The sequence below is a fragment of the Mobula birostris genome, chromosome 3, assembly GCF_030028105.1.
Source record: "Mobula birostris isolate sMobBir1 chromosome 3, sMobBir1.hap1, whole genome shotgun sequence".
Lineage (NCBI taxonomy): Eukaryota > Metazoa > Chordata > Chondrichthyes > Myliobatiformes > Myliobatidae > Mobula > Mobula birostris.
The window spans coordinates 141110435-141127492 of record NC_092372.1 but is presented as its reverse complement, the minus strand read 5'-3'; the positions used below and the strand labels follow the sequence as shown (position 1 = coordinate 141127492).

The window sequence follows — 17058 nt, the reverse complement described above, 5'->3', positions numbered from 1 at the left end:
TTACAAGGATGTCACTGGGATTGGAGGGCATGAGTTATAAAGCAAGACTGGATAAACTAGAACTGTTCTTCTTCTGGAACAAAAGAGGCTGAGGGGTGGTCATATAGAGGTATACAAAATCACGAGAGGCATGGATAAACTGTGGCCTTTTTCCCCAGGGCAGGGGAGTCTAAAACTAAAGGACATGGGCTTAAGATGAGAGGGGAATGACTTAAATCAAGATCTGAGAGAAAATTTGGCACACAGGAAGTGTTGGGTATATGGAACAAGCTGCCAAAGAAAGTATTTAAGATGGGTACAATTACAAAATTTAAAACCTATTTGGACAGATTTGTAGATAGGAAAGGTTTATAGAGCGAAATATGCAAAAACAGGCAAATGGATCTAGCTCAAGTAGGCACCCAAGTCAGCATGAATGAGTTGGACTGAAGGACATGTAGTTGTAAAGCACAAAAACATGAAGTTACTAAACCATCCATTGACAGTAATCAACTATTTTTTAAGATGGAGGAAAACAGATTGGCAGCAGTAAAATGTCATCCACATCTTGAAAAATTATGCAGTTATTAACTGATCTGAAGTGGATGACCCCTTTAAAAAGAACCGCAGCAGATTCCATGTTGTTTGTATTATAATTTGTCAAGTCTATTTATAGCAAGTCTAACATGCGATTTTAAATGCAAGAACAACTGTATTTTACAAAATAATCCCATAATACATGTGTAACTCTCATATAAATATGAAAAAGTACTTCCAATACATTCGGTACCTTGACCAGACTATCTGTTTGGGGAGGCCTATTCAACAGCACTGGCAGCATTTCTCAACGTGCACAGAGTCTTTGTAAATGGGAATTGAATTTTACAACAGTAAATAGAAGCAAGATAGCCTAATCTTTTGAATGCAAGTTATAGGATAACAATGCATTGGACTGCTTTGTTTTTGATAACTCAACTGTTTCAAAATAACCCATTTACCTGATCTGTATAGAAGGCACGACCCAAGCAAAATATAAAATTAAATTTATAATCCTTTTTCAATGATTTTCTCAGTCATGCAGTTTTATCCAATATTTCTTCAGCAAGCAAAATAGTCATGTTTATCTTTTAATGCATTTGATATTGTTAATATTTAGTTGTGAATATTTACTATAAGAAATGGGAGCACAAACACAAGAAAATCTGGAGATGCTGGAAATCCAAGCAACACACAAAATGCTGGAGGAACTCAGCAGGTCAGACATCATACTTTATACTTTATTGTCGCCAAACAATTGATAGTAGAACGTACAATCATCACAGCGATATTTGATTCTGCGCTTCTCACTCCCTGGATTACAAATCGATAGTAAATATTAAAAATTTAAATTATAAATCATAAATAGAAAATAGAAAAGTGGAAAGTAAGGTAGTGCAAAAAAAAAAATCGAGAGGCAGGTCCGGATAGTTGGAGGGTACGGCCCAGATCCGGGTCAGGATCCGTTCAGCAGTCTTATCACAGCTGGAAAGAAGCTGTTCCCAAATCTGACTGTATGAGTCTTCAAGCTCCTGAGCCTTCTCCCGGAGGGAAGAAGGACGAAATGTGTGTTGGCTGGGTGTGTCGTGTCCTTGATTTTCCTGGCAGTACTGCTCCGACAGCGTGCGGTGTAAAGTGAGTCCAAGGACGAAAGATTGGTTTGTGTGATGTGCTGCGCCATGTTCACGATCTTCTGCAGCTTCTTCCAGTCTTGGACAGGACAACTTCCATACCAGGTTGTGATGCACCCTAGAAGAATGCTTTCTACGGTGCACCTATAAAAATTAGTGAGGGTCTTAGGGGACAGGCCAAATTTCTTTAGTTTTCTCAGGAAGTAAAGGCACTGGTGGGCCTTCTTGGCAGTGGACTCTGCTTGGTTGGACCAAGTCAGGTCATTTGTGATATTGACCCCAAGGAACTTAAAGCTTCTAACTTGTTCCACTTGCGCACCACTGATGAAAATTGGGTCATGCGGTCCGCTACTCCTTCTGAAGTCAACAACCAATTCCCTCGTCTTGCTGATGTTGAGGGATAGGTTATTGTCTTCGCACTATGCCACCAGGTTCTTAATTTCCTCTCTGTACTCAAACTCATCATTACCTGAGATACGGCCGACAATTGTTGTGTCATCAGCAAACTTATATATTGAGTTTGATGGAAACTTGGCTACACAATCATGGGTGTACAGTGGGTATAGGAGGGGGCTGAGTACACAGCCTTCTGGGGCACCGGTGCTCAGAGTGATTGTAGAGGAGAGCTTGTCCCCTATTTTTACAGCCTGGGTCCTATCTGTGAGGACGTTGAAGATCCGGAGGCTGATCTGAGTGCTAAGGCCCAGGTTCTGGAGCTTAAGAATCAGTTTATTTGGAATGATGGTATTAAAGGCAGAGCTGTAGTCAATGAAAAGGAGCCTTACATATGCGTCTTTACTCTCCAGGTGTTCTAAGGAGGAATGTAGGGCCAGAGAGATGGCATCTGCCGTTGACCTGTTTCTCCGGTAGGCGAATTGCAAAGCGTCGAGGTTGACTGGTAGGCTGTGGTTGATGTGTGCCATAACCAATCGCTCGAAGCACTTCATAGCAATTGATGTCAGAGCCACAGGTCGATAGTCATTCAGGCATGCCACCTTGCTCTTCTTTGGCACTGGGATTATCGTTGCCTTCTTAAAACACGAGGGGATCTTAGACTGAAGCAAGGAGCAGTTAAAGATGTCAGCAAACACTCCAGCTAGCTCACTTGCACAGGCCCAGAGAACCCGTCCTGGGATGCCATCTGGGCCCGTCGCCTTCCTTGGATTTATCTTCAGGAAGGCCCTTCTAACGTCCTTCTCAGTGACGATGAATCTCGATGCCACCAGGTCCGGTTCATCCGGAGGGAGTGGGACGCTCCTCTTCTGTTCGAATCTTGCGTAGAATACGTTAAGTTCATTAGGAAGAGAAGCGCCACAGTTATTGATATTCCCAGCCTTTTCTTTGCGCCCAGTGATCTCATTTAGACCCTGCCATAGTCTACTGGCATCCCTCTGGTTAGCCTGAACTTCCAACTTGGCTCGGCATTGCGCCCTTAATGGCTTTCCAGAGTTCACGCCTGGATTCCGTCTAACGACTGCTATCCCCGGACCTAAAAGCCGCAGCTCTAGCCTTCAAAAGGGACGTGGCCTCATAATTCATCCAAGGTTTCCTGTTAGGGAATACCCGGATCGTCTTGCGAGACACACAGTCCTCCGTGCATTTCCAATTAAAGTCCGTGACAGCTGAGGCATACTCATCGAGGTTAGCTGCCGAGTCCTTGAATACTAACTAGTCCACCAATTCAATGCAGTCATGGAGGACCTCATCCATTTCCTCCGTCCAACGCGACACTACTTTTGACACCGTGACCTCCCGCTTAAGTTTCTGTTTGTAAGCCGGGAGGAGGAGTATGGCCTGATGGTCCGATTTTCCGAAGTGAGGTCATGGGACGGAAAGGTAGGCATTCTTGACTGCCGTGTGGCAGTGGTCAAGTATATTTGGGCCTCCAGTGGGGCAGGAGACATGTTGGTATAACTTTGACAGCGCCTTTCTGAGGTTGGCCTGGTTAAAGTCCCCGGCTGTAATGAGCAAAGCTTCTGGATACCTGGTCTCAAGTTCACTGATGTTCAGAGCATACTCCACGTCCGCCTGGCGGGAGGATGTAGACCGCTGTCAGTATGAATGGAAAAGACTAAACAATCAATGTTTCGTGCTGAGACCTCCATCAGGACAGGAGAAAAAGATGAGAAGTCAGAGCAAGAAGGTACGGGGGGTGGGGGGGAGAGGAGGAAGAAGTACAAGGTGGTAGGAGTTAGGTGAAAACAGAAGGGGAGGAAGAGTGAAGTAAAGAGCTAGGAAGATGATTGGTGGAATGGGAAAGAGAGAATGGTGAAGGTGGGGGGAGGGAGGAGTTACCGGAAGTTTGAGAAATCAATGTTCCTGCTATCAGGTTGATAGCTACCCAGACGGAATATAAGGTATTGCTCCTCCAATGACATGTCAGTCCTGCTGAAGGGTCTGGGCCCAAAACCTCAGCTGTATTTCTTTGCATAGGTGCTGCCTAGTCTGCTGAGTTGCTCCAGCATTTTGTGTGTTTTGCTTGAATTTCCAGCAACTGCAGGTTTATCAGTCCATGTTCTCCCTTACTGTTGTGATGAGGCCACACTCAGATTGGAGGAGCACTCCTTCACCATTCCCCCATTCCTGTTTCCCTCTTTCACCTCATCTCCTTACCTGCTCACCATTTCCCTCTGGTGCTCCTCCCCCTTCCTCTTTCTTCCATGGTCTTCTACCTTCTCTTACAAGGATTTCTCCTTTTCCAGCACTTTATCTCTATCACCAATCAACTTCACTCCTTCCCCTCTCCCAGTTTCATTTATCTCCTACCACTTTGAATTCCCCCCCCCACCTTTTTTGCTCTGCCCTCATTTTTTTCTCCCAGCCCCAATGAAAAGTCTTGAAATGTCAACTGTTCACTCTTTTCCATAGATGCTGCCTGGTCTGCTGAGTTCCTTCAGCATTCTGTGTGTGTTGATAAGAAATGGGGTGTATGGAGTGACCAGATAGGGGTACACTTCTCTTGAAGGGGTTTGTCGTGTCCATTTCTAGGCAGCTCACTCAACTTTGCTCCCCACCAGACACACGCAGCACTCACCTGTGGCTCCAAGTGGCTATTTGCATGCAACAGTGGCCACATCCGGGTACACTGCTTCAACGGGTGGGCTAAACCAGGTGAGGGTAACTGGTGGCCTCATACCCCAGTGAGATAGGGACATGCCTGTCCTAGTGTGCAAAGTCAGATCTGGCAGACTAAGCAGATGAGATCTACAGTGAGATCCAATGGCCAGGAAGGTGGCTCTGCAATACTCTGCAGAGAGCGAAGTGCACGACAAGGCACAGAAGTCATGGCCATCTACTGCAACCAAGGAAGACACCAGTCGTGATGCTTATTCATACCATGGGACCCAGACTTCCGAGGATGAGAGAATGGACCAGATGCAGTACAATGGCTTTTCCACTTTAAAAACTGTCCTGCACAGATTTCTTGTCATCGCCAGATACAATAGACAACCACTACATGAATAATCAATGCAGTAGAATCAAATTTAATAACAGGTATTTTGTAGAGGAATAAATCTTAATCTTAATTCTGATAACCCAGGGTTTTGTGGTACTGGCAGTATATTAAGTCGGAAGAAAACTGTTTAGGTAGCAAAAAAATAGCAAGATCATAAATATATTACAATTGCACCAATTGCAACTGTAACAGTAAATAAATGAAAAACTTGACAAAAATGTTTTATTTGATGTTCACATCGCTAGCTGTTTTGTTATCATGAAGACAGATGATTCAAATTTTCTTGGATAAAAATGAACGATAGTGAAACTAAAGTGATGGAATATGCAATATTTACAAATGTTATAAATGACATGGGAGAAGTACTAATTAATTCAAAAAGTGCAACCGATGTAAAAATGTATTTTTAAAATGCTAAGGAAATGCAGCAGGCTCAAAATGTACCAATGTATCATTCTAAACAGGTGAATCACAGCTCGATATGGCAGTAAGACCACAAGAGCTGCGGAGTATTGTGAATGCAGCTCAGTCCATCATGCAAACCAGCCTCCCTGTTCTATACTTGCTGCTGTTTCACAAAAGCAGCTAATATAATTGAAGAGACCCCATCTCAGTCACTCTCTCTTCTCACCGCTCCCATCGGGAAGAAGATACAAAAGCTTGAAGACACATACTAGTAGATTCAGAGACAGTTTCTATCCCACTGTCATTGACCCGTTGTGCGAAAAGATGAACTCTTGATCTTCCGGTCTACCTCATCATTGCCCTTGCACTTTATTTGACCAAATGCACTACACTTTTTCTAAAGCAACACTATATTCTGCATTCCATTTTCTTTAGGACATGTGACAATGATAATCCAAGAGACCAATCCATATGAAAGTGTGATTGCTGCAAACTACTTCTACATGATCACAATCCAGTTCCATCACACTTTTTAATACAGGTTACATATTTTACATACCATACCTTTACTTGCCATCTTGCAATTGGTTTGGCATGGATAAGGACAACATTTTCAAATGGTTGATCAATCTCAGTTGGAATCATGCAGTCCACAGTTTGACTACTCATGAAAACAGCTTTTGTCAGCTGTGACATAGCTGGAATCCACTCTTCATTGACATACTGTACTCAGATTGATAAAGAAAATCAAAATAGATAACATTAATTTTCCTAAAAAGAAATAATGGAAAATTCAACTTGGTTCATTGTGGTTCTTATTTATGTAGAGCTCAACATCATCACAAACATTGTTTATGTGCATTCTATCTTGCTTTTTCTTTGAGTAGGTTAACACATGCTAACTCATGCTACTCCAGGTTATGTAATTGCCTACACTCGAACTGACAATATGATCTAACTGGTGAGACTCAGACTAAATTACACCACATGTTTAGTGAAGGCTAACAAGGCTGGAAAACACAATAAAACAAGGAGGAATCCAATGTAAATGTAAATATGCGGGATATTCCTTTCTGCCATTTAGAAGATTTATTATCTAATTCACATGCTTTCATTGTAGGAATTTTAAGTTTGTCTGCTACTGAGGTAGATGTCAAAGTTTAACATGCTTCTCTAGCAAATTGCTGTAATTAATTTGACTTAGGTCACTGAATTGAAACAATTGTTATTCAAGTCAATTCAGTATCCTTGAAAATGAATGCATAATGAAAGATTTATTTACCTTCATTTAGCTAACATAAAGCTAATTGTAATGGTGTAAACTAGTCATCTTTCAATATGTCAGTTTTCTTTTGATGTCCATTTAACATGAAGGGATTCCAAGAATTTTATAAGGAGAAGACAACTTTGCTGAAGATTGGGAGATAGTTAATAGATCTCACTAATACTCAAAATGATTTTTGCATGCATTTCTTGTAGTTTTATAAGCACACAAAAGGTAGGTATCTATACATCTAGTAGTGATGTTAACTGTTCCTGTTACATTCTTCATATGTGAACATTTACAAACATGAGTAAGCTCAAATAGTGTGATTTGAGGAACTATCATTCTGTGGGGCCTTCTTTTTCCTGTTGCAGTGAACACATCCATAATTAACTGAATTGCTCAGGGCAAAGCATTTGTCTTTTTGTAATTTGGTAAGGGAGCAGATCACCAAGACACACTAGGTGGTCAATTTCTGACAAGCATATTTATCTTTGTCACTGATGATTGCAGAAATATTACTTACACAAGTTCTCAGCTCTGAGCGTCAAGGCCAAGCAGGGATACACATACATCTTATATCTGAGGTAAATCCTAGATAAAAGGTGAGGTCTGGGTGCTGAGTAGGTTATTAAATTGTTAGTTAGAGTTTACAAAAACAATGAGACTCTGCCTTTCATTGATATTATTCTGTACTGTGAAGTCCAGGGAGTTCTGTAGGATAAATAATCACAAATTCCAGCAAGGAATTCAGCAGAAACATCTTTACTCAAAGGAGGGTGGTAGTGTGTAAAATGCTGGAGGAATTCAGCAGGTCAGGCAGCATCTTTAGAAGGGAATAAACAGTGGATGTTTTGGGCTGAGACCTTTCATCAGGACTAGAAAGGAAGAGGGAAGAAGCCAGAATAAGGTGATGGGGGGTGGGGAGAGGAGAACTAGTACAAGCTGGAAAGTGATAGATAAAGCCAGGCAAGGGGGAAGGTAAAGGTACATAGGTAGAGAAATCAATGTTTGTGCCAGCAGGTTGGAGGCCTATTTCATATGGATAGACTCTATCCTGATGCATGAACATCGATTTCTCTAACTTCTGGTAATATTTCCCTCTATCTCTTCCATTCCTAACCCTAGCTTCCCTCTTAACTCTTCTCCTCACCTGCTGAACCAATCAACCATTTCAACTTAAATAAAACAAGGAATTGTTAATTTTGAACTGTTAAAAAATTACATTGAACTGAAAGCTTTGTATTCAGTTTCAACTTTACACTAAGGAGCATCCTAATTGCACCCCAAATATTGTTTCATATTTTGTAAATCCCCCACATATTTTACAAATGTCTGTAAAACTTACATGCAACTTGATGATTTCACACGTTAGACTTGCAGACTGTGTAAAACCCTTGCCGAGAACCCTCACAGTGGTACAATCATACCGTCGAACATCACACAATCCGGAATTTTCCAACGCTGTGATTTCAGGAAGCTGATCTTTGATATTGATATTATAAAACATAAATTAAATTATACATCTGTAGAATGTTGATCTTGCAAAACCTCATATTTAGTTGTACATAAACTGGAAAAGTTCTATTAAATCCATACATACAAAATTATTCAATTCCATCATTCATGAAATGGAAAGGCCATGTGGGGACCTATGAGCCGTACATGAGCAGGACATTATTGAACTTGCCCTGGGCACGTGGTTCCTTTCATTTGAATACCTTCTCACCCATTTCCCAAAGAACAAAGTGCGAGATAAAACTGGTTCCTGGTCCAGTCATGCTGACGCTGCAAGTAAGGAAGCTTACCAGTACCTCAACTTGCTTTGCAGGCTAAAGAAATTAGGTATGTTCCTTTAGGCCCTGACCAATTTTTATTGATGCACCATAAAAAATATCCTATCTGTATGAATCATGACTTGGTAAGGCAACTGCTCTGCTCGTGACTGCAAGAAACAGTAGAGAGTTGTGGACACAGCTCTGCATATCATGAACCCCAGCCTCTCCTGCATGGACTCAGTTTGCCTCAGTAAAACAACCAACATAATCAAAGAACTCACCCACCCCAAATATCTCTCTTGTCCCTTTCCTATCAGAAGGAAAACAGAAAAACCTAAAAGTAGGTACCTCCAGGCTCTAGGACAGCTGCTGTGCAACTATTGAATGGTCCCTAGTTTGTCAAGATGAACTCTTGACATCCCAACCTGCCTCTTTAAGGCTCTGCACCTTATTGACCACCTGCACCGTAACTGTAACAACTTATTCTGCATTCTGCACATAAACACATAAAAATTGCTGGTGAACGTAGCAGGCCAGGCAGCATCTGTAGAAAGAGGTACAGTCGACGATTCGGGCCGAGAACTTTGCCCTGATGAAGGGTCTCGGCCCGAAACGTTGACTGTACCTCTTCCTATAGATGCTGCCTGGCCTGCTGCGTTCACCAGCAATTTTTATGTGTGTTGCTCGAAATTCCAGCATCTGCATATTTTCTCGTGTCTGCATTCTGGTAGTTCCCTTTGTACTACCTCATTGCACTGTTGTAATGAAATAATCTGTATGGACAACATGCAAAATAGGTTTTTCACTGTACTTCTGCATACGTGACAATAATAAACTAATTTACCAACCTGCAAGTCCAGATAGCCTCACTACTTGATTACTAATAATTCCTACATTTCAAAATTTGTGCTGAAAACGGTGCAATAATCCATGTATATGCACTAAGAATGTACTCCAAATTTGAAAGTTTTGTTATTTGCGGCACAGTACTTACCAACTAAAACACTGCAATCATAAGTGCTGAAGCCTGAAAAACAAGCACAACCCCACTCAGTACATTCACCATTGCCACTGCAAAAATTGGGACACCTCAGTGCTGACAAAATGTCCTGAGGAACTTTGGACAAATCCCCATTGTCAGTTCCATGATAGATCCCAGCTTCCAAGAGTTTCCTTTCACATTCATTTTCTAATAAACTTAAGCCTCTATTTGCCCAGTTGAAGTCATCTTTAAGCTGAAGGTCCAAGAAACAAATGTCTATAACATCCATTAATCGTTGGCCAAGCACCTCTCCACAGGCTTGGGCAATACTGGAATTAGCAACCACCTGTTGGCATAAATTAAATGCTTTTAATTCTGTCAGCCCAGAAGGTGTGGGCCAAGAAGGTAAGATCTCCTCCTGAAAATCAGAAGTGTGGTCCTCAGGAAAAAAGTAACTGAATCCTTCCAAGTCTGTTTGAGTAAGACTTTGAAGAGGGGAAGTGGGCAAGTCTTCATAGTAATCCTGGCGCTTCCATCTGCTATGATCATAGTATTTTTCCTGATAGTTATAGTTACCCCGTTGTTTGTTCCTCTGCCTGTGTCCCCTTGATATTCCTCGTTTTCGTAGCATGGTATTCTTTTTTTCAATGTAGGAAACCCTTGCAAAATGCAATGTTTGATTAAGTTTACTTAATCTGGCATAATGGACATCTCTTAAAGTGGGAGTAGTAATCTTGTTTTGTGCATCACGTCTGCTAATTCCTCTAATCAACTTTGCAGTATTGATGTACTCTGCTGTAACGTCCAGCACTGGTATTAAACTGGAAAGTCTCACATTTTCATTGCCTGTACAGCCTGATGGAGTTCCTGATTCAGGAACAGAATCAAGTTTATTAGAAAACTGAGGCAGCAAAACTGAATCAGTGCTACAACTACAATAATGGCTTCTTTTGATACTTATAGGCAAAGCTGGGGTTTTGTCGAATAGACTCTTTCCAGGCATAATTCTGTAAAAGTACAACCAGAAAAAAATGGTTCAGTTTTACAGATCTGACACAGACAAGCTTTGAATAAAATATAATTAAATTTCAAAATGTGCTTAAAGTATTTAAATCAATTCCATCCTCAAAGATATTAATTATGAATAGATAAGAATAATATTGTAGCATAAAAAACAAAACTTGCATCTAACTATATTAGGTTTAAAAAATTATACAATTGATATGAAACAATCATAAGGCAGTAAGAAACAATCATAAATTTACAACATTCCTTTTCAAAAATATAGATTTGGGCAACAATTAGGTTCTGTAAGTGAAATCATCATTCCAGTGAGGGGAATCTGGTCAGTTGATTGTAAAATAATTCCATTAAAGTTAATGGAATTTAAAATTTAGGTTTCCTTGTAACTGAGCAATATGTTCTACCAAATTATCAATCCATTATGTCAATGAAGACTTATCTCTCATTTAGAGCAAAAAATTTTGTAAAGCATACCTCCAACTTTCAATAAAAACATCCAGGTTTTCAATCTCTTCTTGAACAAAAGGTTCATCTGAATTTTGAAAATCATTATTCATATCACCATCAAAAGTGCCACAAAGACCTTTGGTACTTTGGAAGTCAATGCTTGGTGCTCTGAGAGTTAAACTCATTCCCCATTCACTTACGTCAGCCCGGATGAATGTTCCAGTGGAAAATGTGATCTGCATGAACAAACAGAATTGTAGAAAAAGTCAATGTTTGTTAATTAACCTGATATGGTTATTTATCTCTATCAAATTCCAATTATATTTTAATCTAAAATATGTTTTTCCACAATATAGTAAACAGAACTGATATATTCTCATCCCAATTACTAAAACAATGATAATATTAGAAGATTGTGCGGAACTGATCAGCACAGATCATAGATTTCCATTAGGATTTTTCTGTCATCAAACAATGATTCTTGTGCGTTATTGATTAAATTTAAAAACATGCACTGATGAAACATTGGAACACAGTTGATACAGGCGTCTCATTCCAGAATTTCATTCAACGTTAAATTATAGGCCTATTTTACATGAAGGTGCACTGGGGTGCATGGGAGGGGTGGTACCTCTAGATGGCGGGCTTGTCACATTCCTTGGAGTGGCTCGTCATCTATTGCTCCCCACCAATGCCCAACTCTCACTTGTGGCTCCTCGTAGCTGTTTGCATGCTACAGCAGCCACACCCTGGGCAACGGCTTTGACAGGCTGGCTAAACCAGGTAAGGGTAGCCAACGGGTCCGAAACCCTTGGAGAGATAGGAATTTTCTCATCCCAGCATGCGAAGACTGCTTTGGTGGATCAGGCGGAGGAAACCCTGGGGGTTCAACGACTGAGAAGGCGTTGCAGCAGCGCATTGTGGAGTGCGTAGTGCATGGCAGAACACTTAAGAAGACGCGGCCATCCAATGCAGCCAAGGATGTTGCCAGATGTAACGATTCTCCGTGCCACTGTATCCTGGCTTCTGAGGCCAAGAGAGTGGGATTGTCTCTGTGCAAGGCTTTTCCACTTTAATATCTTTCATGCACTGGTTACATTGTGCAACATTCATCTCCCAACTTTCAATTCCTACCGGTCTTCTACATGTCCTACGGCGATGGGTGAGTGGCGAAGCAACAGGTGGAGGTGACTACTGGGAGTTGTAGTCACAAACCCGCATGTAGGCAGCCTTTGGAAAAGTGGTCGTTCTTCTCTGTGCTCAGGGCAGCAGAAGAGTCCGGCAGCACCAATGGCGACTGAGCAGCCCTTTTCAGGACAGCACTGCTCACCCTTTGATAGGGAGGGGCCTAGAAAAGGTGGCCTAAACATTGCCTGACCTACAGACAGATAACTGGCCAGCTTGCCACGGCTGGCAGTTCATCAGCCAATGCGGTTACACTCAAAGGAGAAGAAAGAAACTTCTGTTAGGATCATGGAATGTCCGCACACTTATGGACTGAGAGAACTCAGCAAGACCCCAAAGAGGAACAGCCATTGTTGCCAAAGAACTTTCACGCTACAACATCGACATTGCAGCCCTAAGTGAAACTAAGCTTGCGGAGGAAGGATCCCTGACTGAAACCACCAGCGGCTACACTTTGTTTTGGAAAGGAAAAGCGCAAGATGAAGAGGGGATTCATGGAGTTGGATTTGCAGTCAAGTCCAGCTTCCTGAAACAACTCTCCGACCTGCCTCTGGGAATCAACGAAAGGCTTATGTGGCTACATCTGCCCCTCAGCCATAAAAGTCACGCTACAGTCATCAGAGCTTCTGCCCCCACCATGACCAGCAAATACGAGACCATTGAACAGTTCTACGCTGACCTTAGCTCTGTTCTGTGCTCAGTCCCTGCCAACGATAAACTAATCCTGCTCAGTGACTTCAATGCTTGAGTAGGCTGCAATCACAGCTGCTGGGAAGGGGTCCTAGGCAAACATGGTATTGGCAATATGAACAGCAATGGCCTCTTGCTCCTTAGCAAATGTGCAGAATACGACCTCCTCATCGCAAACACAGTGTTCAGGCTGGCGAACAAGTACAAGACAACATGGATGCAGCCAAAATCCAAACATTGGCACATGACCGACTACGTTATAGTACGTTGCTGAGACATCCAGAATGTCCTCATCACCAGAGCCATGCGAGCAGCGGAGTGCTGGACTGACCATAGTCTTGTCTGCACCACATTGAAGGTACGTATTGCTCCCCACCATCCCAAGCGCTCTAAGTTCATCAGAACAACTTTTAACACCGCCAGACTCCAAAAACCGCTGCGTCTTCGCAAGTTCCAGACCACCCTCGATGAGAAGCTGTCTGCCAACAGTCCACTAACCGGTGGGCCAACCCAGAAGTGGAATCAGTTTAGAGAGATGGTAACAGAGACAGCAAAATCAGTCCTCGGCCCCAAGGACCGGAACAACCAATATTGGTTTGACGAGAATGACAGTGCCATCAAAGATCTCCTGGCCAGGAAGAACAAAGCATTCACGGAGTGGCAAAGCGACCCAAGCTCCATTCCCAAACAAGAGCAGTTCAAATCCCTTCAGGCCCATGCCCAACAGGAAATTCGCAAGATGCACGACCTGTGCTGGGATAGGAAAGATGTAGAGGTGCAACGCTTCGCCGACATCAACAACTCGAAGCTGCTCTTCAACTCCATCAAGATGATCTTCGGTTGTTTAATGTCTTTTTCTCAGTTAGTGGAGAAATATGATTTTTCTAATGTACACTTTTTTTTAGATGTTTACAAATTAGGAATTTTTTTACATGGTTTGCTGCCAAATTACCCTTCTGCTTATGCACCAGATGCTGTCTTTCAGCTTAAACCACTTCAAAAAGGGTTGACAGTTATTGAATTTACGAATGATATCCAATGATAAAATTAAACTTGCTTGGGAATTGGAATTTCAAGAGTCACTTTCAGATAATCAATGGAGTAAAATTTTTCATTTGGTTAATAACTCATCTACTTGTGCCCACCATTCCTTGATACAGCTCAAGGTAGTGCGTCGAGCCCATATGTCAAAGGATAAACTAGCGCGTATTTTTTCCAACATCAATCCTATTTGTGACAGATGTAATACTGAGGCGGCCACTTTAACTCGTATGTTTTGGTGTTGCATAAAGCTAGACAATCTTTGGAGAGACGTTTTTAAAATGTTATCAAAAGTCTTGGATCTGGACCTACAACCTAACTTACTTAGGGATTTGGGATTATACCATCGGAACCAGGAAATATTCCTGTTTCTGTTCAACGTATGATAGCCTTTTCAACTTTATTGGCTAGGAGAGCCATTTTACTGAAGTGGAAGGATTCTAATCCACCTACTGTCTTTTATTGGCTTTCCTCCATTATGTCCTGTTTAAGTTTAGAGAAAATAAGTAGTCAGACATTTGATCCATCCTTTAAACCTGAGCAAATCTGGTGACCTTTTATTCAATATTTGCATTTGATTTGGTTTATTACTCTTCCAATTTTTTTTTGAAGTTTTAGATTTGACCAGAAAGTCTTTCTTTTTTTTGGTTGTACCCTCAGAATGGACTGCCCCGTCCTTTTCCCCCCTTCTGTCATATAGTGTAGTGTTTTTTGCCTTCATTTAAAAATTTATAGTTTTTTTTTCCTCCATGAATTGATAAGAGGAGAATTAGTTGTCTTCTTTTTTATTATATACTGCATACTAGCTTCACACTATGTATGATTTTGATAATGTCTATTTCACTTTCTGTTTGTATTGTTATTGATATATATATATATTTGAGATAATTCTCCTCTTGTTTGTATTTATGCTCCTTTTAAATCAATAAAAAGTTAGATAAAGAAAGAAAGATGATCTTCAGCCCCTCAAGATCTGGCTCATCTCCACTGTTGTCCGCTGGTGGAATCACACTGCTAAAGGACAGAGAGACAGATGGAAAGAGCATTTCAGCCAGCTTCTGAACCACCCTCCATCAGTTGACCAGGCTGCTCTAAACCAAATCCCCCAACACCCTATTCACAAGGAACTAAATGATCCTCCCTCGACAGATGAGGTCAAGAAGGCTATCACGCAGATGAGCAGTTGCAAGGCACCCAGCAAGGATGGAATCCCTGCTGAACTGTACAAGGCACTCAGCAAGGAATTACTTGGGACTTTCCACAGCACCCTGACTAGCATTTGGGAAGAAGAAGAGATGACCTCTGGCCTCAGAGACGCAACGATAATCGCCCTCTACAAAAATAAAGGTTCACGGACTGACTGCGGGAACTACAGAGGCATCTCACTACTTTCCATTGCCGGAAAAATCCTCGCCTGCATCAACCTCAACAGACTGATTCCAACACTGTCAGAAGAGAACCTTCCTGAGTCACAATGCGGCTTTCGCCCCGAACGCAGCACTGTCGACATGATCTTCTCAGTGAGTCAGATACAGGAGAAGTGCCTGGAACAGAACATGACATTATACTCTGTCTGCATTGATCTGACAAAGGTGTTTGACATGGTCAACAGAAACACGCTGTGGATCATCCTTAGAAAGCTTGGCTGCCCGCAGAAATTCACTACACTCATCTGCCTGCTCCACGATGGCGTGACAGGAGAAGTATTCTCAGGTGGTTCCCCATCTGAGACTTTCAACATCTCAAATGGCATGAAGCAAGGGTGCGTTCTAGCACCAGTGCTCTTCAACCTCTTCTTCACCCAGATGCTGAAGCATGCTGTTAAGGACCTAGACTTGGGTATTCACATAGGATATCGCCTAGACGGATCGATGTTTGACCTGAGACGCCTTGCTGCAAAGACCAAAACGTTGAGGAGGCTCATCACTGAAGCCCTGTTTGTTGATGACTGTGCCCTCATGGCCCACCAGGAGAACTACCGGCAGATGATTGTCGACAAGTTCTCCGCAGCCTCAAAGCTGTTCAGCCTGACAATCAGCCTCGGTAAGACAGAAGTTCTCCTATAACCTACACCAAACAGTTACCCTCCTCAGCCATGCATCACCATCGACGGCACTGTCCTGAAGAATGTGGAGAGTTTCAAGTATCTAGGAAGCACCATCTCCAGTGATGGATCCCTTGACAAAGAGAACATAGCAAGGAACCAGAAAGCCAGCCAGGCACTCGGGAAACTCCGTGTCAAAGTTCTGGAGCACAAGGACAATCAGCTTTCAACCAAGCTCAAGGTGTACAAGGCTGTGGTCCTCAGCTCTCTCCTGTACGGCCGCGAAACCTGGACCCTGTACCACTGGCACATCAAACAACTGGAGCAGTTTCACGTGCGCTGTCTGCAGTCGATCATGAGGATTCGATGGCAGGACCGAATCACCAACCAGGAACTCAGTGACAGAGCCAAAAGCACAAGCATTGAGGCAAAGATCCTCCAGGTCCAGCTATGCTGGACTGGCCACGTAATCCCCATGGGTGAAACAAGAATCCCCAGGCAACTGCTCTACGGTGAGTTTGAGCATGTCAGAGCCACCCCAAAAAAAGGTTCAAAGACAATCAGAAATTGCACATCAAACGGGCAGACCTCCAGCCTCGACAACTTGAGGAGTCCGCAGCTGACAGGGCTGCGTGGCGCGCCCTGACCAGAAAAGCTGCATCTGACTTTGAGGATGACCGAAATCAGCGCCTTGCAGCAGCACGAGACTGATGCCACAAAGCTGTGTATGCACTTGTTCAATCGTCATTCCATGTCCAACCTGCAACCGCATGTGTGCTTTGGCCTCCAAAGCCACATGTGTATCCACAGATGACGGCACAATGTTTAGTCTTCATCGGACCCCGAGAGAGAACCACCGATCATTACTATTGCTCTCCCACAAACGTACGATGAAACTGAGGTTAATGGCCACTACTTAGGATCAGAATCAGATTTATTGTCACCAGCATGTGTCATGAAATTTGTTAACAATTGGTCATAAATTTGGTAATATTTATAACCAATTGTGGTATCTGGATTGAAACCGGGACATCTAAATTAATCCTTAACTGTGAATGCTTGCAAAATGCTGCATACTGGTTTCTATTTGTGGGGG

The 17058-nt window shown here is 42.4% G+C and overlaps 1 protein-coding gene across 1 annotated transcript in view; it reads right to left on the bottom strand.

The window, feature by feature from the left end:
- Positions 1–17058, bottom strand: part of vwde (von Willebrand factor D and EGF domains) — a 241087-nt gene that overhangs the window by 106324 nt on the left and 117705 nt on the right. Inside the window, exons 11-14 of the mRNA XM_072251981.1 lie at positions 11030–11238; positions 9545–10539; positions 8121–8257; positions 6073–6231 (exon numbers count right to left, since the gene is read on the bottom strand). Of these exons, the coding sequence (XP_072108082.1) occupies positions 6073–6231; positions 8121–8257; positions 9545–10539; positions 11030–11238 (1500 nt within the window). The remainder of the gene's footprint in view (positions 1–6072; positions 6232–8120; positions 8258–9544; positions 10540–11029; positions 11239–17058) is intronic.